The following is a 24,388-nucleotide window of genomic DNA, read 5'->3' on the forward strand; positions in this document are numbered from 1 at the left end:
ATCTTCATCTTCATCTTCATCTTCATCTTCATCTTCATCTTCATCTTCATCTTCATCTTCATCTTCATCTTCATCTTCATCATATTCAAAACCATTTATTTTGATACCCATATTGGGATACTTTATTTATTTTAATAAATAATGGGAATCTGATTTTCGTATATATGGCAACCCTTTGGAAAACTGAAATCAAATTACACATTCAAATGTCGAGCCCTTTGATTTGACACCTCATCCTTTTAAATCGAACGAACGATACAGATTTTATGCCTGGTGTTAAATATTTAACGCAACCCTCTGCGGCAGAGAAACTTCGAATTCGATTTTCTAACATGTGGCAACTCCTTTCATGGAACTAAGGCTATGTTGCACACCGCAAGGACGAGGCCTTTCATGTGACACCTCATTTTTGAAAATCGAATGAACGGTAGAGATTTTATGACTGGGTGTTAAATATTTAACGCAACCTCTGCGGCAGAGAAATATGGAGATAATATTTAATGCAACCATCTCCGACCTCGTGTAAGAAGTTTCACTTCAAAAATGGAGCAACATATGGCCACAACCATCAGCTGTTCAGCACAAAATGTAAACAAACAAACAAATGCAATAAGAATTTCCAGGAACTAGCAACGGTGCTGCCACTTGTTTGCATATTTAAATTAAGTTGATCTGAAAGAAAGCTAAATGACATTTAAATAGCAATCAAAATTAAACTTAAGAAGTGCCGTTTGAAATTGGCCCTTAGGACAAACAAATTGTGACAAGCCTATTTGAAATTCGAGCCAATCTTTATTTGCATCAAGAAATCGCTCTCTTTTTTCGGAAAACTTTTGTCCACTTTAGGTCCAATTTCTAAATTAGGCTTAGCGCATATGATTTCAATTTATTAAAGTTAACCCTCCATATACTAGGTGACTAAATCTTTTATTTTCTTTTAGCATCTAATAATGTATGAGTTTAAGTAAAAGACGTATTTATTTATACATTTTAATAGGCCTTTATTTAAAAAAAAAACAAAAACACTACTTTTTCTTCAGCTTATGAACTAATGTCTCATCATGAGTACAAAACTCAAATAGCACATATCCAAGGGCACTTTGCGCACTTGTTACGCGATTCGTTGCAAAAGCCGGACTAAACTAATTGCACTAATCGGAACGGCAACGTTGAGTTTATAGCTACTGGGGAAAGGGACTAGCCCGCTTTGATTATTTAAGAATTATTAAGATTTTTAAACCTCTGGGGTGTGGTATACCCCACCTCGTACACGGAGGGTTAATTATATCATTAGATCTTAAACTAATATTACCAGAAACAAAATCAATTATAAAGTTTTCCGTCTTGTAATTTTGGGAGTCATGTTGAAAATAGAAAATAAATGTATGGGTGCCGCAGCTAGGCGCTGATTTTTTGCGTATTCTATTAGTGTATAGATCATTTGAGAGAATGAATATAGTAAGTGCACTGTTTCGCGATATAAGAAAGATTTCGTCTACAAAAAAAAGAATAAAAAAATAATAAGTTATAATTTGGTACTCACCAAAAAGGTTAGAACTTTATCAGCTGCAAAAATATATGTGCGCCCACTTCAGGGATATTTTTTTATATTCCCTGAATTTTCTTACTTAAAACACTCACTGAAAAAGAAATGAAGTTAAAACAAAGTTTTTTCGACAAGTTATTGAGCCTTAAAAACACCCAGTTTTCGTTGCACGCACAATTTAATTTTTCCCTATTTGCTTACTATGACTTTTTGGATACCGTTATATTTATATGTAGCCAAATTGTTTCAAAGAAAGTTGTATTTACTCTTAAGTAGAAAATATTCTTGCATATTTGATAAACACTTTATCACATTGGATCACTGTGCCATGGACTGATGAATTGATTTAAGTAAGAGAATCGTTAAACTGAGAATCGAAAACCCAGAATTAAAAAAAAAAAAAAAAACAAATTCGATATGAGACATTCAATTGCAGTGGTACCAGGGTTTGGCGAAGCTCAATGAAGTACGCATAATCATTTATTCTTCGCTCGATCTCCCATACCTACAACGTTTTACGGTAAATTTTGATAGTTTAACAGAAGAAGTCGCTCGGAAAATTTTGTTTTACCAAAAAAATAGAACTCATATAAAGTGGCTGTCTCTTAATACGTTGTAGCGTACAAGTAAGATACGATGGTAATTTACTTTTTTTTTATTACTTACAAATTACAACTAACGTATGCGGAATAAAACGTGGACAATTAAGCAGATTTTAAAAACATTCTGGTAAACTCAGGAGCTAAACTGAGTATACCAAAATCTACTACGCAATCTTAACAAGCATTACATTAAAAATGACCTCGGTGTATATTATAATGCAGTAATAATTTCCTTGAAAGCGAACGAACTCTGAAAATTTGCTTGTAAATTTTGCATACCGAAACTCATTGTCACGAAAAGTAACGTACTTTTTAATTTTTTCTCTATGAGACATAAAAAAAACTTTATTTACAAAGGAAACGTCGGCTTTAAAGATAGCAAAACACTAGAAGGAAAACCCACGAGTGCGAAAAAAAAGTTTCACATAGCAGCGAAATGAGACCGTAACAAGAATCATAAATTGCTTGATCTCTCTGCAAAATCACAGCATATAATGACAATAAAGTGCAAAGCAAGCAAAAAAGCATTAGATACTATGCAAGAGTCAGGAATATAGTGAAATATGTGCAAACCACTCTACTTAAGATTTTTTTAAAGTTGAAAAGGAAAATTAAAGGCGGCTATGAGCGCTTTCCCAAACTTTGCTTGCACCACATTCATTTTAGTTTTGTACCACGGACAAGGACAAGGACACCTAAATATAACTGTGAACTAATTATCGTCTAAATGGCTAAAAATAATAACTCAAGTTGGCACAATAAAGTCCCAAAATGACATTTTTGAAAAAGCCCTCCGCAATATGCCTGAAAACTTAAATAGGCCAATCGTTAAGGACATGAGTCTTTTCTATAAAAATGTTTATTGGAAATTTCGAAAATATTCATGTGAGTGCGAAAACAGTATTTGTTGCATCCGAAGGTATCGCTGTTTCTTTTTACTGCATCAGTTCGTATATCATTCCACATACGTTATACTATTTAATAGAAATATATATATATATTAAATTCAGCACTAATTCAGCAAGCAGCTGTAAGATGTTTTTTGGTGGTTGCCACAGTAGCCCCCCGAAGTTTGTTAGAGTTCTACTCCGAGCTACTGCTTTCGCTGTTTCCGCTTATGTGTTTGAAGATTGCGTGGCAATCGATCACTGCTGGTTGTTGGCGCTGGTGATGTATTGCTTTCGTTGTTTTGTTTAGGTGGCGGAGATTCCGTCGTATTTTCGATGAACGCGGGTTACAGTCGCTCGGTGGAGATTGTAGTCGAACATCCCTCCACTTTGTCCCGAAAAACGAGGTCGCTGATCTGTTCGAGGATTCCGTATGGGCCCGTATATGGTGGTTCAAGTGGTTTCTTCGTTTTGTCCACTCTAACGAAAACATGTGTGGTTGTATTAAGAGTCCTATGTGTGAATGCACGCGATTTAGTTTGATGAGCGGTAGGTGCAGAGCGTAGCGTGTGCATGAATTCGCGAAATTTCTCCACAAAACATTGCGCTTGAGGCCCCTTTTCTTCGTCGACGAAGTATTCGCCTGGAAGGCGTAGTGTTGTACCGTACACCATTTCCGCGACGCTGGCTATACATAATATCCTCTTTAAAACTGGTTCGTAGGCAGAGCAGTACGACTGGAAGATTTTTGACCCAGGTTTGTATAGAGTGGCACATGATGGCAAATTTTAGTGAACAATGCCATCGTTCAACCGTACCATTTTCAGCTGGATGGTATGCGGTCGTCCTTATTCGGTTGCAGCCAATAAGTTTCGTAAATGCAGCAAAAAATTTGGATTCAAATTGCGTTCCTCTGTCGCTGGTTATGGTTGTTGGTGCTCCAAATCGACTCACCCAGCCGTTGAAAAACGCGTTGGTTACAGGTTCGGTTTGTCTATCTTTTAGCGGTATCGCTTCCGGCCATCGTGTGTAACGATCGATGATTGTAAAGCAGTATCTGTACACCGATGTCAATGTGGACGAGTTTGAACCGCTCGCTTGGGATCTCAATATTTTGCGGGGCGTTTCTTACATGCCGGTGTATTTTGCTGCGTTGACAGCATAAGCAATTTCGGGCCCATCGCGCGATGTCCCGATTCATGTGAGGCCATACGAAACGTTGCTGGATGAGCCTTTGGATGGCGCGTGCAAATGTGCTACTGGGTATCGGTCGGGTGTCGTGACCTTATTAAGGTGGCGATAGTCGCCACAAGCGCGCCAGGTACCATCTTTCTTTTTTACTAAATGGAGGGGGCTTGCCCATTCACTGTCAGAGGGTGTACAAATTTCTTGCTGTAACATCAAGTTAAATTCGCGTTTCGCTGCTATTAATTTTTCACCGGCCAGTCCCCGTGGTCGCTCGGCCACGTGTGTTCCGTTTGTGTTTATATGGTGGCGAATATTATGTTTGGGAGTCTGATGCTTGGCGCGTTTCGTGACACCGTCGAATTGCTTTACCTTCTGGTACACCGGATTATGTACCGAAATCGACCCTATATCTGGTTCCCGAATAGGTGCAGAATTTTGTTGTTGGCCTGAGGGTAGTGGTGTTTCGAGGAACTGTTGCTTTGCGAAGGTATTAGTACTGACTGCTTGCGATTACAGCAGACGCCACCGCCGACCATCGAACTGTCAATTTTCTTCGGAGGCGCATGTACTTCTGCCCTTAGCTCATCGATACTGTTTTGCTGTGAAATTGTTTCGACGGGTTTCATCGGCGGTTCGCTGTTGCTTTTATGTATCGCCATGATTGCTACTCTGAGCATCGAGTATTTTATCCGCTTGAAGAGCCAGCGTGGTTAGGTCTGGTGCTGCGCTGATTGCTAAGACGCAGCGAATATTTGATGATAGTGGTTCCAGGAATATGGTGCGTAAAATTTCGTCTGGTATTTTTCGAGGAACAAGGTTTCTAAGGCGTTGCAAGTAGCGTGAGGGCTTCCCTTCAATGTGCTCGAGTCCCTGCAGGAGACGGCGAAGTTTAGTGTCTTCGGTATCTTCTAAGGTGCTTATCAGATGTTCTTTTAAAACGGAATATTTGTCTTCCTCGGGTGGGGAAGAAATTATATCTGCGACAAATGGTAAAGCCGTCTCATCGAGGTGGACCAGTACATATTTATACTTTGCGCCGTCTGAGCGGATTGGGCGATAATGCAGCCTCGACTTGTGCAAACCACAGGATGAAATTATCCTTCCAAAATGGGGGCAGTTTCACAACGCGTGCGGATATTATTTGCCCGTCGTCGGCAGTAGGCGTTAGGTTCGGATCGAGTCGGTGCTGGTGCGCGTACGTTACAGTGTGGGACCACCAATTTATGTAGTCGCGAGTTTTCTATTGGTTTTTTAATTCTCACCGTCGGGGTCACCAGTTGTAGCGTACAAGTAAGATGCGATGGTAATTTATTATTTAATTTTCACTTTATTACATAAAATTACAACTATAATATTTAATAGGAGTATATATGTGTGATAGCTAGTTTGTGTAACCAAACATCCGCCTCGTGTCGCAGTCAAAAATCCAGAGAGCGAGATAACCTTTCGCAAAAACGAGTCTACCGCTGTCCATTTTCTATTAAATTCAACACTAATTCAGCAAGCAGCTGTCAGCTGTTTTTTTGGTGGTTGCCACAACGGGAACGTAAAATATTATGAAAATATAGAAAAAGTATCACCCTAGTTGATATGTGCTATGCAAGCTAGGCTCGTAAGCATATGAATAATGCACAAAAGCATGAGCGTGAATGTGGATGAATGAGGATGCGCCACTTGTGATTGTTTGATTCAGATGGAGCCATTCATAATACCGGAAACCATTTGCATAGGAAACGCTTTAAATATTAACGCAGTAATGGTTTTCAGAGAAACGCACAACATCTACTCACATTTGCATACTGATGGCTTATAAACGTACATATTAGGGATGTTAATTTCTTCGATTTTACAATTTTACGGGATTTAGATATTCATTATTTTTCAAGAACTTAAATCGAAAAAATTGCTTCTATATTGTTTGGGAAGCTCTCCTACCATATAATAAATAATAAATAAATGGATTTGAAACTTACTTTTTTATTTAAAGTTGCGTTTTTATTTTTCCTCTTTGACGTCAGGATTTATTTTGAAGTACTTTGTAATTTAAAAGTTGGGACTAATTTCAAAAATTATTTAAAAAATTCAATGCAATTTAGAATAAAAGTATGGGTACCAAATGAAAGAGGAAATTTCTTTAGAATTCAAATAATAATTAAAATTTTTGAATTACTGACGTCGGAGTGAAAAAATTAAAAACGCATTTTTACTATACTTGGCCCATGGTTTCGCAAGTATATTGATTTTTGTGTGTACAATTTATTTTCACACGTTTTATATGTATAGTGAGCTAGCCAATACTGGTCTAGAAAAGGAGTTTATACTTATTATTGCCATCAGTGCAAATTACAAATCCCGAAAATCCCGGGATTATTTGCCAAGAATCGCGGGATTTACGGAATCTAAACAGGCCGGGATCCCGAGATTAACATTCCTAGTAAATATATTTCGATTTATTTATGTATATACTAGTATATGCACTTGCAGAATCTCTGCAGAAAACCGACCTAGCACCTAAGTGTATTAAAAATGAACGGTACCAGTCCTCGACATATACCTCCCAAACCAATGTTCTCAAATACACGTATCATAATTTTGATGTCGATGTGCTGCGAAGTGGCAACTGTCCCCTCGGCAACGCGTTCTGAACTAGTTCACCTTTGAAATACGCTCTTTAAGATAAATGCAAGTTTTATGTACAGTATGTAATAAATAAATAAACGTTTTGAAGTTTCATAAATTTCACTTTATTTGCATAAAATTAACAAAGAACTCCAAGAATTTTAAGCGACTTTAAAAAATGCGGAGGTTATCAATTCGTCGGAATATTTTTCCTTTTTTATGTAGGCGCATACTTTGGACCACGTGAACCGTTTTTGAATATTTTTTTTTCCGGAAAGATGAAGAAATTAATGGTAACCCTAAATTTGTATATGAGAATTGAAGTCGGTTGGGTTTTCTGCTTAAAAATTACTTGTTTAATAAACGGTTCGATAAACCCAAGATGAGCTCCACTTTTAAAAGTAATAATGTTAAAAAAGAGTTTTAATAAAAACAAATTAATTTATTTCATGAAATTTTTACACTTTAATGTACATTTTCCTCGATTTATGGTTTTCTGATTTTCGACAGAGATGGTGATTTTTCACGATTGTCTAATTTTTTAATAATTCGAACACCGAAAAATTAACTGAACTCTCAAGAAAACGAAAAATTCATATAAAACGACGCACAAGAAATAGAAACGAAATTTTTTTCTACCAAAATTTCTTGAAAGGTTTGCAGATCTCAAGCAAAAAATGCTCGCCCATTTATTTCTTCTTGAACATTTACAGCAAAAGGAAAGTGCTTTTTTCAAGCAACAGAAATAATAATAAATATTTCTTATGATTTTTATTGAGAGCTGGATTCTAAGCTTTAAGATACAGTTTGTATTTAAGGTTATTAGCTTTAGGGGGGTTAGAACCCCAAATCGCACCCCTTGTGTGCGCTAATGTCACAGCCACATAACTCTCGCTTATAGTCGCTCAATCTGGCTGGCACATTCTCGAATGCCAATCAGCTTGCATTGTTGTATGGATGAATACAGTGCAAAATTGAAATGCTGCTACATATTACGATTACATACTTCAATTCAATCAAAGACACAATTACGCGGCTCTAGAATATTTCGATTACATTACGCTAATTCCACGTCTTGGTGAAATTTCTTGGAAAAATTCTCAAAATCCCAAAAATGTAAAACAAAGGAATGTAAAATCAAATAACAAATATTAAAAGTATTCAGAGATATTGTGTGGAAAAAGTAATGTTTTTGAACAAGAATTTGCGAAACCAACAAAAAAAGTTTCTATTTCCAATTTTCCACCGAAACATTGAAAACATATTCTATTTGATCATAAACAAGTAAAGAAGTCTAAGTTCGGGAAAAACTGACCTTTATATATATATGTATATGACCGACGCAAATAATTAATATAGTTTTTTTCCCCTTCCTGAAAGTTGTCCTTAGGGTCGGGTACAACATGAAAATAAGCCTCTTATAATTCCTGAACTATCATTTTTTCTATTTAAAAACCGTTATTTTCGTACTTCAAATAGTTCTATTAATATAATATATTACAATTTTTCATCCATCAAATCCCAAATGTTTTGAAAAGACGATTTGTCAGACTTGGATTGTTGGGAGTTTTCATAAACATAATAATAATTGGTTCTTACACATATGCTAGTGTTTGGCTGAGCTTCTCCTTCGAACTGCGGCGTGCGCCTTGATGTTGTCAGACAAAGGTGAGAGACCTATAGTTTTACGCCGACTCCAAACGACGATTGTATTTTATTACAACGTTACAACGCTTTTATCAACTGCCAATGTTGTGTGTCCAGTCACTTGCAATGTTGTGTGTCCAGACAGCTATAAAACCTTTGCTTTGCATGGTTCCTATAAAAAGTCTGGACATCAACCTCGTCGGTTGAGAGGTAGATGTCGCCCTATGAACTACGTACGCTACAGCGGAAATGGACGACACGCCATTTCTTTAAATGAAATTAGTTGGTGCTCGTATGTATGTACCAGAGTCCTTCACGATTATGCTAGTATCATACGAGTGCGTTAATAACTAACACTTTTGACGATTACCACGATGTCAAAGTAGCGAAGTTACTCGGCAACGCCGCATCGTCGCATCGTACGATTACTAACAGCATCGTCGATTAGTAACAGCATAATTCTGCTAATAAATTAGCATCGTCAATGGCAGTGTGACCAGATAATGCCAAAACCATATTTACCAAACTTGCATAGTGTATATTTTATTCAGTTCGGCATAAATTAATTCATAAATTCATAGAAATTAAACATATTTAACTATAACATTAAGTAGGAGTTAGAAATAAAAAATATTGATATTAATATTTTATTTCTTGTCTTTCGAATGTAAAAATAAAATGGCATCCAAATTTCCTCCTTTAAGATTTGTTCTTCGTTTTTCCATAACTTGATTTGCCACACTGAAACACCTTTCACTCGCAGCGCTAGATGCTGGAATGCATAATACTTTCCGCGCCAGTTTTGCCACCAAAGGAATTTCATTCTCATGTCGCACTATGGGACTATGGGACTACAGGAGCCAAAAGAAGTAAAAACAGATAAGCGAATTCTGATAAAATAATTACGCAGATGCATAGCAAAATATCCAGCTAACCCAAACCAAAAAGAATTTTGGATGAAAATGCATATTTGCAATCATGATACGAGCTTAAAGTAGGAGCAATGCGAAAAAATAAATTTGTAAGAAAAGATTTTCATTTTGTCGCAAGTAATTTGAATTAATTTTTCCACTTGTGCGAATATATAAAAAGCCAATCTGATTGATGAGCAGTTTTTGAATATAGTTTTATACTAATAATATAATTTGTATACATCGTTTGAAATGTATGAAAAAGTTTACCTTGAAATTCTACATAATTTGTGAGTGTAAAATTTTTCGAGTGCTTACTTTAAAAAGGGATATTTAAAAAGGACCTAGGAAGCGAGCTAAATTATACTTAGGACAAGTAAACGTTAAAAATGCGTGTCATATCTCAAATACTTCCAGCTGCGAGGAACTACGAGTTCAGCTTCTATTCTTCCTTTTATAGACCCACCTCCTGTAAAGTTTATTGAATTTTTATTGTAGAGCAAAAAGGAAAGAATCTGATATGTACATAAAATGAATAATATGCAATATACAGTGGAAGTTAAACAAGGTGTAGATATTAATGACTCGGCAATCTATTACTCCCAATCAACGTTCAGCCAAAAATGGACGTTTCTCTGGACGGGATCCGTTTTCGATGGCAAGAGTCCTGCTTGCCTTACCTCAGCATTTGTTGTATAAAATGTAGGTAAAATTGAAAGTTTCAATGTAAATACATATCGTGCACATAATTTAGTATGCAGGTATTGTAAATGTTTTCGCTTTGTCATTTTTAAAATGAAGAAATAGGAACCTATTTTAGAAATAAAATAAGTGTGCCTGTTCATTTCCTCCAAAATCCATAAAATTTAGTACTTAAAGCCAAAAAAGCTGTGTAGGAGGTGGGCGCCATAATAAGAACCTCTTTATTATCTTCCAAGTTGGAAAATTTTAGCTTAAACGAGCAGGACACAGCGAATTTCATCAAAAAAGATTTTTTTTTTAATTGCGCCGGTTTTTCTAGAATTACTGGACGATAATTTAAACCGATTTTGACGATCTTTCAGATTTAAGCTTTTCTCATTAAAACCAGCATATGCTCTGAATTTCATCAAAATCGAGTAACATTTACTATTTCCGCCCACAAGAGTTGTGGGCGTGGTTGCGCGTTGAATTTTACAATTTTCCACATTCTTCATTCCTAAGTGTGGAACAGTCCATATATGAAATTTCAGCGAATTTCTAGTACGGTTACTACTTTTGGCCGCAGCTTATATGGGGACGTCCCAATGTGTGTCGCCGCCACCAATGCAAAACATTTTCTTCTAAGTGGCAAACGTTTTTGTACATTTATTTGGCAAGTTAGTTTGGCATTTAGTTGGCAAGTTTAAAATTAGGCAAGAAAAAGTGCTATGTAGAATTGCTGAGTTTGGTTGCAAATCTAGCCCATAAAGTTATCCGACCACACTGGTCTTACGCTCTATCGTTTAGTCGTTAGGGAGACAGCAACAAATCAACATCGTGGGTGGGTATTCTGCTTTGTTTCTTGAACACAAAGATGCCTTGCGAGAAATATGTATGTACATACATACATATATTGAAAATTCTTTTGGTTGTATACAATGCCTTTTGTGTAGTAAGACCTTTAAAAAAAAAGGAAATATGCTATTAAAAGACATTTTAATAGTTGCGATCACGTACGAGTCCGGATTAGTTAGAAATAGTCAGAATCAGTCAGATTTTACTGGAAGTCGATCCCCTACTCGGTTCTCTGACTATTGAGACGACAAAAATGAGAGTAAATACGGTTCTCTCTCTGTCAGAAGTTACCAGTTTTAGTCCGAGAATTTTTTGCTGGTAAATTCTGGTAAATGTATCAAACGATCAGCTATAGTGTGTTTGGCAACCAAATTGTAAACAAAAGAAAAGTGCACTCTGCTAATTCATGTTGAAAAGTATTTAATTACTTGCTTAAGTGGATTCTAATGAATTTGAAAGTATTTTTGGTTATTAAATGTGTGAGCTGAGTGTGTTTACATACAAAATAAGCAAAAATTTACAACCATAATTTGGAGGTTATGTTGAAGTTGACAGAAGTTACCATTTTTTACTAGAAAGCGATCCCGTACTTTTCAATGTTACTCTCTGGCTCTGAGCGAATTTTTATTTTCTGACAGTTTTACTAGTCCGAGTCCGAGGAATACGGGATTGCACCTAATAATTTCACAATGATATGGAAAATTTTGATAGGCATGAATTTCAACATTGACGTGGGTGAATCCAAATGAATTTTTTATTTGAGTTTCATTACTTCACTATTGTCATAACTCAGAAAACTTGAAACTCGAGAAAAACGGCATTAAAGTTTTGACTTTACATATACTCCCAGGGGAAAAAATAATACATTTTTTGTTCTAATGACTACTGGTAATCGTTACAGCTATGAAATTTTTACACATCATAAGAAATAAATACTTAACTCGATTTTTTGCTTTTTTTGGATTATGACACTTCTACATACAGGGTGTCCCAGAAGTAACCTGCCAAACTTTAGGGGAAGGTAGGTGGGGGGCTGAGCTCTCTGATAAACAAAAAATTTTCAGGTAAAAGTGTTACCGTTTTTAAAATATTTAAATTTTTTTGAATAAAAAAAAATCGTGCTTTTCATGTATTTTCTTTAACTGCATCTACACACCAGGATATACTTAGTAAATTTTTTATGTAAAATACTTCCAGATAGTTGCTTCTCCATACTCAAATGCAATGTAGTTAAAATATATTAAGGAACCATCAAAAAAATTAGAACTATTTTGTGATTTTTAACTTTTTGATATTTTCTTCCCCAATTTTGACTATCTGTGGTGAAAAAAAAATGTACTGAGCTATAACTTTACATTCCATAAAAAACTGCTCATTTAATAAAGATTTCACAAAGGTGCCACTCTTACTATTTCGAATAGAAAAAAAGTTATAGCCGCTTTTGTGTGCAAAGGACTGAGACACGCTAGAATGTATTTAATAGATTTAAATTTAAGTTGCTCTTGTTACCGACCAATGACATGCTAAATAGTACAAAGGTACATTATTACCTGCTCTTGACATTATTTTATGTTACTTACCGGAATTCGGACTAGAGTCTATAACAAGGGCTATATCTATCAAAATTTTTTGTGAGGGATGGATTCACGTGAAATAAAATATACATGAGTTTTTTGAAGAAAAATTGATTCATTTATTGATAAAATAAGCTCAAATTGGCGACCTTCTACTCTAATACAAGCTCGGCACCTTTTAAGAAAATACGCTTTTAGAGATCTTAAACTCAATTGGGCTATCTCAGCAGCAGCTCCATTTATTTGTTCCCGCAAATGCTCTTCGGTTTGAATTGTTTTTGAATAAATTTTGTCCTTAAGACAGCCCCAGTAGAAAAAATCTAATGGATTCAAGTCTGGCTATCGAGCGGGCCACGTGATTGGCCCGTATCGTCCAATCCATCGGCGAGGACAAGTTTCGTCTAAATGAGCTCTTACTTGACGCCGGTAGTGTTCGGGGCACCCGTCATTTTGCAGCCATAGTCTTCGCCGCAGGTTTAAGGGTACATCTTCTAAAAGAGTTGGAAGTCGTTCCTGAAGGAACTCTAAATAACGGTGAGAGTTGAGCGTTGGCGGCAGTTCCACAGGTCCCAATATCTGACAATTAAAACTACCGCACCATAAATTTATTTTGTACCGGTACTGCGAACGATCTTCTCTCATTTCGTGAGGATTGTCTATCTGCCAACTGTGAAGGTTATGTAAATTAAAATAACCATCACGTTTGCATGGTGATTCATCGCTCCAAATTATTTTATTAAAAAATTTGGGGAATGATTCATGCATTCGCAAAATTTCACGGCAAAATCTAACCCTCGACAGGTAATCTCTTTCTTGTAGAGCCTGAACACATTGAATGTGGTAGGGATGAAATCGATGGTCTTTTAAAGCTTTGTGAACTGTAGTTTTTGGTATACCCGTCCGTCTTTCCATCATTCTCACTGAAGTCGATAGACCTAGTTCCACTTCCTCTAACACAACTTCAACATCTACCGTTGCAGGACGTCCTGTTTCGCCGCCACGCCTTTCAGGTATGCGACCTTAAAAAAGTGAAAAATGATATTTAACAAGCAAGCAAACAAGAAAGGTGTAAAAATCACTTACCTTCTACTATTTCTCTATGGGTCCGGGCGAATACTTCACGACCCGGATGCCGACGATTGGGGTATCGCTCTGCATAGAGTCTTTAAGCAGCTCTGGCATTACAGCAAGCTTCACCGTAAATTAGGTGAATATCCGCATATTCACGCGACGTATACTGCGTGTTCTCTGTCATAGTATTAATAACACAATGTTCGAAGGGTCCAATTTCACAAAATCCACTTTCACTAATTCCGGTAAGTAACATAAGATAATGTCAGGAGCAGGTAATAATGTACCTTTGTACTATTTAGCGTGTCATTTGACGGTAACAAGAGCAAATTCAATTTAAATCTATTAAATACATTCTAGCGTGTCTCAGTCCTTTACCCACAAAAGCGGCTATAACTTTTTTTTTCTATTCGAAACAGTAAGTGTGGCACCTTTCTGAAATCTTTATTAAATGAGCAATTTTTTTATGTAATGTAAAGTTATAGCTCAGTACATTTTTTTTCACCAGAGACAGTCAAAGTTGGGGAAGAAAATATCAAAAAGTTAAAAATCCCAAAATAGTCCTAATTTTATGATGATTCCTTAATATAGGTGACAGGTAATAAGATCAACGGAAATAAGGTCAATTGACTTTATTTCGCACCACGAAAGGAAATAAAAGCCATTGATATTATTTCTCTTTCAAACATTAAATTTGCTTAGCTTCGCGGCGGCCCGCGTCAGCGCGCCACACCGCGCGCGACCGGCGCGCACACCACGTCACGTTACCCCGCGGCGTGTGCAAATTGCAGATAGAGGGTATTAATGAATTCAAGCCCTCGATATTTCACATTTTTATATTTGTAAGTTATTGGACGCAGGGATGCCAACTTGGCTCAAACCGTGCCATTTGTCCTTATTTTACTTCAAATGGCACTTAATTTTTCAATTTGGCACAAAGTGCCAAAATGGCAATTTTGTAACAAAAAAATAACATTTCAATACATTTTTGTCAAATCCTCTGCGTACACTTGTTTTTCTCAACTAAAATTTTCTAATTTATAAAGACTATTCAACTGGTTTATCTTATTTTATCATTGCACTTTTGTTTGGAAAATGTAGCTTTATTTTATTGCTAAATGTGAATAATTAAAAGGAATGACACCTTTTTGGCACTTTTATTTTTCTATTTGGCACATTTTGGCACTTTTTTATCCTCAATATGGCACCTCATAACTAAGAATAGTTGGCAGCCCTGATTGGAAGATTTCTGCTGTGTTTTGGGGCAACAACTTGTCTGCAGTAAAAAGGCATATAATTTGTGTTTCAAAAGTGTGTGAAAACCAATCAATTAACTTATATGATCTCGGTTCCGATATTAAATAATCAATAATTGTTTATACCCGCATTTTGGCGCATTGGCTCGTTGAATGTGCCATCTAATAAATAGTGTCGTCATTCTACTTAGCTGCTTTTAAATGATGTCGTCACAAATTGCTGGCGGAGACATGAATACAGTGTAAGAAAAGTCTTTTTCTGTAATTGTTTCCTTATAGAAAGGTTGGTTTCTTTTCCATCTTAGACATTCCGAATTCGTTCAAAATATGCTAATTTAAAACACAGAATTCATTCAGTGTTCCTCCGGTGTTTTTGGACATGGACTGTTTCTTCAATTTAATAGTGTTCGCTTTATTTTTGTGGAAACGAAACATGTTTTGCAAGTTATAGATCATTTCTACACCCTTTCTTCAAATATTTCTCGTATTTCAGCTGTGCGCAGGCGTTTAGTTTTTCGCATCGCGTTTTTACATATTCGTAATTTAAATTTGTTTAAAAAAATCAATTGGTGATAGTTCATGATTGTGTTTGGATTAATATCACAACACTGAGGATTTGGAAATAACCTTTTTCATATATTAAAAAACAACACTTACGGGGCAATGTTTATTGTAAGAACAACATTTTTTTCTATGAATCGACGTACTTTAAGCATTGTTGACGCTATTTCCATTTGAATGAGGAAATAGCGTCAATGACTTTTTTTCCAAATATTTGATGACTTTATTTCGCTTCTGAAAAGGTAATAATGTCAATTGACTTTGTTTCGCACCAGGGTGGGAAATAAACTCAATTGACCTTATTTCCATTGACCTTATTACCTGTCGCCCTTAATATATTTATATACATTGCATTTGAGTATGGAGAAGCAACTATCTGGAAGTATTTTACATAAAAAATTTACTAAGTATAGCCTGTAGATGCAGTTAAAGAAAATACATGAAAAGGCACGATTTTTTTTTATTCAAAAAAATTTTAATATTTCAAAAACGGTGACACTTTTACCTGAAAATTTTTTGTTTATCAGAATAGATAATTATAATTTTCCTATACTAGCAGAACCGATCACATGAAGTCAGCATTAATTATCAGTTTACATAGGTGTTGTCAGTAACTTAACCTCACTTTTTCGGCAGGTCTATTCCGGTCACGCATTTTAAAGTAGTAGAAAAGGTACTAATTATTTATTACTTTTAATCCGTTTGTGCATACTGTTTCAAATTAAATGTAGGAAAATGTATAGTTACAAGCTTATAAGCCTGAATATATGTTTGTATCGTTAGCTCCACACAGCTTGGACATATATTGTAAGTTATGAAAAAGTAAAGGCCGTAAAATAAAGAAATTTCCTATAAGACTGTATATGATTTTTTAAATAGATTAAAACACATAAATACCGATAATATAAGCGAAATCGTAATCTAACCGTGCTGCCGCTCTATTCTAGTGTATCAGTAGTCCATTTGGCTCGATATTATGACAATGCAGCAAAAGATATTTAATATAAAAAAATCGCCTTTCCATACGATTTTTGTGTACGTATTTTTCCATTGATAACCACGATATCTTTTATATCTTATATTTTGAGGACAAAAATAATACAAATCCAGCAATTTTAAATATTAATATCGTTCTGAAAACACCAAGTTCTTTAAAAATCGCTATAAAACGAAATACTAAAATGGAGTATTTTAGATACTATTTCCCAACGTATAGTAGTATAAAAATTAAGATCGGAAGCACTGAAAATAAGCATGCCGATCTTGTCAAAATTACAACAAACACGTCGCTACTGACAACACCTTGTTATTATTCCACCATGATCAGTTTAGATATGTGATAAAAAATCAAAACTATTTGCGCGGCACGAGGCGTATCCAGAATCCTCCAGTTGGATTGATTTGGAATCCGCGAATATCGTCCATAATGTTCTTCACAGTTTTTGGAGATCGCTCGAACTTGAAGTCCAAAATCAAATAATACATCATAGCTTTGGCTTGCATGAGTGCGTATCGATTACCTAATACATAAAGTTAATTATAATATTTATTAAATTCAAAAATGCATTCTAACTTACCAATGCACATACGTGGTCCCACACCGAAAGGCAAATAGGTGAAAGGCTTGATGTTGTCTTTGTTAGCATCGCTGAATCGTTCAGGATTAAAAGAATCAGGGTCTTCAAAGTATCTTTCGTCGTTATGCATTCCAATTATGGGAAACCACACATAGTCGCCGGCCTTAAATTTGAATATCAAGTTTCCATCATCATCCGTGAGATCATAATCCTTCGAACATAAACGATCCGTCATTCCGGCAAGAGACCATTTTCGTAATGTTTCCGAAGTGACCATGTCCATGTATTTCATCTTCACCATAGCATCATAGGTTAATGGTTTTCCATTTAGTTCGTCACGCACTTCAATTGCTTCTTCATACAAACGCTGCTGTACATCTGGATTTTCCATCAGCTCGTGGCTAATTACTGACAAGAAGTTGGCATTGTTTTCAAAAGCAGCGAAGAAGAAAATGAAACACTGAGCAACTATGTCATCGTCTGACCATTTTTGATCAGACTCCTCTTTAGCTTCGATTAATAGTTGGATCATATCAGGTCTGTGTATTTTGTGCTCTTTACGATATTTCATCGTATCTATAACAAGTCGTTTGAAGTAATCGGTTTTTTCTTCGTCAAATATTCTATATCCCAGAATCTAAAAATATAATTAAAAATTTTCCCTAAAAATTTGATTCAATCCTACGTAGTATACAGACATAGAACTTACTTTCTTAATTATTGGTAAAGTAGTTGCAATAAAGAACTTTATCATTTGCTTGCCGCGGAAATTTGAAACTGACAGCCCGATGGTGTAGAATTCATTGTTCTGATTCTCATAAGAATTGACCTTTAGTCCAAAAGCTGTTGAGGCGATAATGTCATTTGATAGTCGAGTGAACCATCCTTTTAGTTCCAAATCAATAGTTTTGCCGCCTTTAGTATTCTCTCTTAAACGGTCCAAGCTCTCGTTGAAGCATTCGTTCATCAAACAGAACATGGCACGCATTTTTGAGGTGGTGAAAATTGGGGAAAGTGTGTTACGCATATTCCTCCAGCGTTGATCCTTCATGACGGTCAACATACCATTAATGAGTGGGTCATCATCACCACTGAAAAAAGGTGTATGGTTTACGAAGTGGTCGAAGTCCTTCACAGTCATTTTTTTAATACACTCTGGATTCTGAACCAGGAACACAGGCGAACGGAAATTGTAAAAGCCGGCGATGTCACTAAAATACATAAAATCGATTGCATTATTAAGTTTTGTAAAGAAAATGTGTTGTGAAATTATTTATAACAAAAAAATTTATACGAAGAATATCCAAATAAAAATAATTTCCCTTCCTTGCATTCAGATGCGCATATTTCATTACTTTGACCGCAAAATTGTGACATAGACAAGATATAACACTTGCCATGGATTGTCCCAATATACATATCGCACACTGTCTTCAAAAGAGGCACAATTCCAAAATCAGATGCGGAAATATAACTGCTTGTGGATCGTACAGATTCAACTCAATTAATAGAAGAACAGGTATAACAGTAATTTTCTAGTTAGAGATATAATCATGAAGAAACATTTGCACTAATTTGAGAAACGTCGGCTCAGCGAATAAAGGCCTAACGAACTAACGCCTAAAAAAAAAATGAAATATTGCCTAAATATTTCATATAGGAATTAGGCGGTTGTTCATAATGAAAGAATATCTAACATTTTAGGCATTTCTTCATTAAAATTGTTAGGTGCTTCGTCATAATGAAAGAAAGCCTAACAATCAAAAATGAAGAAACGCCTAATTAGGTATTTATTCATTTTTGATTGTTTGCCTTTTACGGAATGTTTACAAGGTGGTGTTTGCATTTTGTAAAAGGCAAAACTAATACCTTCATTTTAACATTTTGTAAAAGGGAACTTACCTTTCGCAACCATTGCTTTTCATAATAAATCATGAATGGTGTAAATAATTCTTGCGTATTTGTATTCATCAATGGTTTTCGGAAAAAATAAAATTTGTGTTGACCTAGGACCAGATGAAGACATATTTGAAACCAATGGACTTCCTTATGACAGTGATAACGAGGATGATGATGATAGCGAGGATGAAAATAATGATGGCGACGAGACTGTTGATGCAAACATAGCAAATAATTATTTTGGCGAAAGTAATAGTGCGATGTGTGTTGTGTTTGGTTTCAAAGCCAAATATATTATTTTTGCCATGTCGGCATTTAAAAATTTGCTCGAACTGTCATAATGAGCTAAAAGTTAGCGCAGCTGAAAACTTTCTGAAATGCCCTCTATGTAGAGCTATAGTTGTTGAAAATTTAACTGTATTTACATAACTTATAGTTCAATATAACTTAAAAATACGTTTTTTTTCCTTCCAAAATATATTTTCTTAAAGTTCTAAGAATTTTAATTCGGATTGTTAGGCCTTCTTTCATTGGGCGTTATTTCATAATGAAAGAAACCCTAACAATTAAGACTTTCTTTCATTTTTAAAATTAGGCTTTCCTTCATTTTTAAAGTTAGACGTTCTTTCACTTTCTTGTTATGCGTTCTTTTTTAGGCATTCTTTCATTTCGAAAAATTAGGCGTTAGTTCGTTAGGCTTTTATTCGCTGAGCCAGAAAAGTCCTACCAATTGATTTATGCCAATTTTTTTTTTAGTTGTGCCTCTTTTGAAGACGGTGTGCGATATGTAAATAAGTCCTTTCATCGCGGTTTGCGGTTTTTGCCTAAATTTGCATTTTGTTTAATTTGGTACTTAATGATGAGTAATAATTTGCGTAAAACATATATGCAATTTTTTTTTTACTAAAGATAGTGCATTTGGTTTTGAAATGAAGATGACAAGTATTAAGAGCAAATTAAGCATTTTAGGAAGGGATGTGAAAAAAACACATTGATGTTTTTTTTCGTTGTGATACATCGAAATATTGCATCGATGCAATTCGATTTATCGGCTAGAACATAAATTTTTCCTAAGCATCGAATGAAATCATCAACCCCCATAGAATGCCGACGAAAGTTTTGTTTAGTCATAGTAAGAATGCCAGATCGAAATAAAAAAAATCGAATTTTGAATCGATTCGAATCCAAATAAAAATAATCGATGCTGGAAGAAATCGGCAAAAAATAAATCGATCTCCCAAGATCGATTCATATATTTGGTCAAATAACGTCTTTTACTTAATTACCAGCAAAACATCGGTAATCGCTTATAGTGGTAACGTGCTCTAGAACGCGTTGCCTTATAATGTCTTCTAATTTTTTCGCTTCTTTTAGGCATTGCAGGTTATGCATAGTAAAATATTCTACAATATTTTATTAATTTCGCTGCTTTGATTCATTACAGCGAATGCAAAGTAGAATGCTTCACCGTAGTCAGCTGAAAAATAGAATGATTACCCAAAAATTCGTTTCTACCGTTACTTTCTGTGGAAGCTTTCATTGCATAAAAATCATGTTTTGCTTTGTTTAATTTACACTGAAGTTGAAGTCAGTCAATAAAGTGAAGGATGATATAATAAAATTATAGTTTAAAAAACTACAAACTCACTTTTATTACAATGTGAACTAAAAATTAAAAAATTATTTGTCGAAGTACATATTTCGTTTAAGAGAAATAGAAAGTTCCCTAACTTGATTTAATTAAACTTTTAAAACCAACCTAAAATAGGATTAAAGTAATAAAATTAGTTTTACCGGAAAATAAAACGTGGGGTGCTTGAAATCAGTTGCTTTAAACTTTTTATTATCAGTTTAGTAATATTTAATATTGTCAATAGCAGGACTATAAAATTTAAGAAGCATCCCAAGCTTTTTTTCCCGGAAAAATTAATTTTATTGTCAATTACTTTAATCCTATTTTAGGTTGGTTTTAAAAGTTGAATTAAATCAAGTTAGGGAACTTCCTATTCTTCTTAAACGAAATATGTGCTTCTATAAATTATTTCTTACTTTTTAGTTCACATTGTAATAAAAGTGAGTTTGTAGTTTTTTAAACTATAATTTTATTTTCAATGTTTTAGTCTTAAATTCAATTGATTTTAAAACTATTATAACGAATAATAACACGCGAAATCAATCTTTGCAATTTTCATTTGTACTGTCATCCGGTTATTTTAAAATGGAATTCTAATTCGCACTATCATCGCATCAGGTATGTAACTTGATAATGGAAATTGCTGTATCTTTTATGCGCACCATTATTACAAAGTAAAGGTCTGCATCGGAATTCAGTTTGCTTCACTGTGAAGTTTTTTTCAAATATGTAAACTACTCATACTTTAACAAAGAGGGCATGGAAGGAAGAGAAGTGAAAATTTTGAGCACTGTATACATGAAAAAAGTACTCAAACAAAATATGTTCCGAAAAAAAGAAAAACATAAACAAGCAGTACTATGGTGCTAAACTTCCACAAAATATATGTTCCTTCACAAGTATTTTTTGAGTATTTTTGGAAGTTTTCGTTTAATAAATACTACATAATGTTAACAGACATGGAAAAACAATGTAGGGAATTATCAAGGCTAATACCCAGCTAGCCCAATGCCGAGCGAGAGACAAAAGGGACTCCCACAGCAACACCTCGAAGGAGCGTTTTAAAATATGAGATGAATAAGCATTCCATATGGGTTATCTGCGGATGACCTGTTAAAGAAGAAACGTAATTTTTTACCAAACTGCTTCACCTTCCAAGGATGGTCATAGGCCAATAACAAATTCGATATATCAAGGGCGCGTGCGTATTTGCGGTAGAGCTTTGGAATTTGGTTGAGTGATATATGAAGACAAACCCAAAGTTTCGAAGGGAAAATTACGTTATTGGAAAAGGGGGCGTGCCACCGCCTATACAAAGATAAATATCGTCCACTAACTGCTGTTGTTGCAGCTAAAAACGATTCTGTGCTAGAAAGGATGCACATGAATCGGCATGTGATATACCGGGAGAAAGAGGGATCGTTGCACACTAGCAAAAGTCAAATACAAATGATGTTGCAAAAAATAATTTCGGCAAAAATGTCATATTGCGTCGTCTCATGAATCGCACTAATATTTCCGGTGAAATAAAAGGAGACGTTTCGTTTTAATAATTAGAACAAAATTCAGTTTATTGATAATATAAGTATTATGTACATATATAAATTTATTTAAAGTGTCTGCTTTCATATACAAAATGATAAGTAATACATTTTCAATAAGTAATGACAGGTTAATTATTTATAGTTTTTAAGGGAAAGTACATCTTTAAGGAACTAAATTATTTATATATGCATAGTTCATAGGAAATTAAAAATAGATAATACAACTTTCGATCGATTGCTAGAATCACACACAAAGTTGGTTTTGAAATTTTTTTTATATGTAAAGTGAATGTCATTAAACAAATTTTTGGTGTAATTATGTCATTATAATATCATATTTACTATTTAATACTGTCGTTCGATCGGGAAGCTGAGCACTATATAGTATTAGGCACCAAGGAACACTCAAAAAAGGAACTCCAATATGTATATACAATTACTTTTTTTCGTTTTCCAAAGTGAAGTATGGGTTATTTATTAGTAAATTATTAAAATATTAAGAAATTAATAACAAAGTCATTAATATTTGAACAATTTAATTTAATCGAAAGGACGTAGATTAACCCTTATCAAAATTTTAATTTTTGAATCAGTTTATAAAACTTTTAGGGTTTTATACCCCAATAAATTGTAGTGAAATAAAGTCCATATTTGCTGCGTCTAAGAATTCGTGTTGATTTTTAATAATAGGTTAATTCTTGTATAATTGTATTTGGATAAATGTCTGATTGTTTTTGCAAGTGTACTTATTGTACCACTAGCAACAACTTTATTTTACTGCAATTTACCACAAGTATAGAACCCTAAAAGTTTTATAAACTGATTAAAAAGTTCAAATTTTGATAACGGTTAATCTTTGAATTAATTTAAAGTGTGGACTGTTCAAATATTTATGATTTTGTTATTAATTTCTTAATATTGTAATAATTTACTAATAAATAACACATACTTCAGTTTGGAAAACGAAAAAAAGTCATTGTATATATGTATGTCTATTGGAGTTCTTTTTTGGTTGTTATTGGGTGCCTAATACTATTGACTAAGGTTGTATGTACATACTTTTTTCTAAATAAAAAAAACTTAGGCTATTTGTACTTCAACTATTCAATCAAGCTTTCAACTTCATTGATAATTGATTATTTTCCCCAATATTATAATTCAAGAACATGATTTGGTCGACAATTATTGAATTTATCCCGATAGTACTCATTTTTTCTGAAATTAAATTTCTGGCTAAAGAAAAAATTCGCTCTGATGGAGCGCTACTTGCAGGGGTACCTAACAGATGACAACTCTCTTTATATAAAATGGGTAACTGTATTCTATGCATATTCCACCACTGCAGAACGTCAAAACTATCATTAAAGTGTACTTCCATGATCTGGTATTTGTGGACTTCATTTTCAACTCTGTCGCTGTTATTTAATAATGTGGTCTCTGAGTTGTTTAAAAATTTTCCCATTATTATTTTTAGTTCACTTTTTATCATAATTTTTTCTTCTTCAGAGAATTGTTTTAATTTGTTTGTTGGTGGAAAAAGGAAAAATGCTATTTTATGCAAAATGTTAATATTTTTTTCAACAATCGCACTTAAGTAGTGGCTCAATTTTTCTTTAAAACGTTTAATGATATCAGTGTCCTCGTTATTAATAGTACACATTTTTTTTTAAACGATGAACATATATTAGTACCCAGTGCATTGTTGCATAGTTTTCACCCTCTAATTTTTTAGAGGTTTCTTCAAATGCACTCAAAATCTTTACAATGGCCTTCAAGTAACTCAAATTAAGATTGTGGATTCTGTGCATTTCGTTATTTTGCTGAAGAATTGATGTTATATCACCCCAATTCTTTTCAATTGAACTCATAAGATAAAATATGGTGTTCCAACGAGTTGGGGAAAAACTTTTTAATGTAGAATGCAGCTTCGAATTAATTCCTGATTTCTTAAAATATTTAACGAGTTTAGTACATATTTTGCTGAGTTCAAAGACTTCTGGCGTTTCTTTCGTTGATTTTTCCACTGTATTATTTAACAAATGGTTTATGCAAAAAATATGGTTGCTTGAACAAAACGCTGACACCATATTGGTGCCTCTGTCAGTTACGATAATAACTTTGTCATTAAGTTCGCAACTGAAGTCTTGCACAATTTTCAATACTTTCATTTTAATGTTGATACCTGTAAAAAAATTTTAAACATACGTATTAAATTCATATATTTTTACTTGTATTTGTGTATTTATATTTATATTTTTATTTGTATTTGTGTATTTATATTTATTTTTATATTTATATTTATATTTATATTTATATTTATATTTATATTTATATTTA

General features: G+C 34.3%; 2 protein-coding genes across 4 annotated transcripts in view; one reads left to right on the top strand and one right to left on the bottom strand.

Moving 5' to 3' along the window:
* The window catches only part of LOC118742329, a 212,823-nt gene that overhangs the window by 48,730 nt on the left and 139,705 nt on the right, over window positions 1–24,388 (top strand). The window lies entirely within an intron of this gene.
* The window catches only part of LOC118742328 (cytochrome P450 9b2), a 46,402-nt gene continuing 38,130 nt past the window's right edge, over window positions 16,117–24,388 (bottom strand). The window contains exons 2-4 of the mRNA XM_036474317.1: window positions 17,685–18,186; window positions 16,976–17,612; window positions 16,117–16,918 (exon numbers count right to left, since the gene is read on the bottom strand). Coding sequence (XP_036330210.1) covers window positions 16,752–16,918; window positions 16,976–17,612; window positions 17,685–18,186 — 1,306 coding nt within the window. The 3' untranslated portion in view covers window positions 16,117–16,751. The remainder of the gene's footprint in view (window positions 16,919–16,975; window positions 17,613–17,684; window positions 18,187–24,388) is intronic.

Source organism: Rhagoletis pomonella, unplaced genomic scaffold (genome assembly GCF_013731165.1).
Source record: "Rhagoletis pomonella isolate Grant_MI unplaced genomic scaffold, Rhpom_1.0 Rhpom_scaffold_00007, whole genome shotgun sequence".
NCBI classification, from domain to species: Eukaryota; Metazoa; Arthropoda; class Insecta; order Diptera; family Tephritidae; genus Rhagoletis; species Rhagoletis pomonella.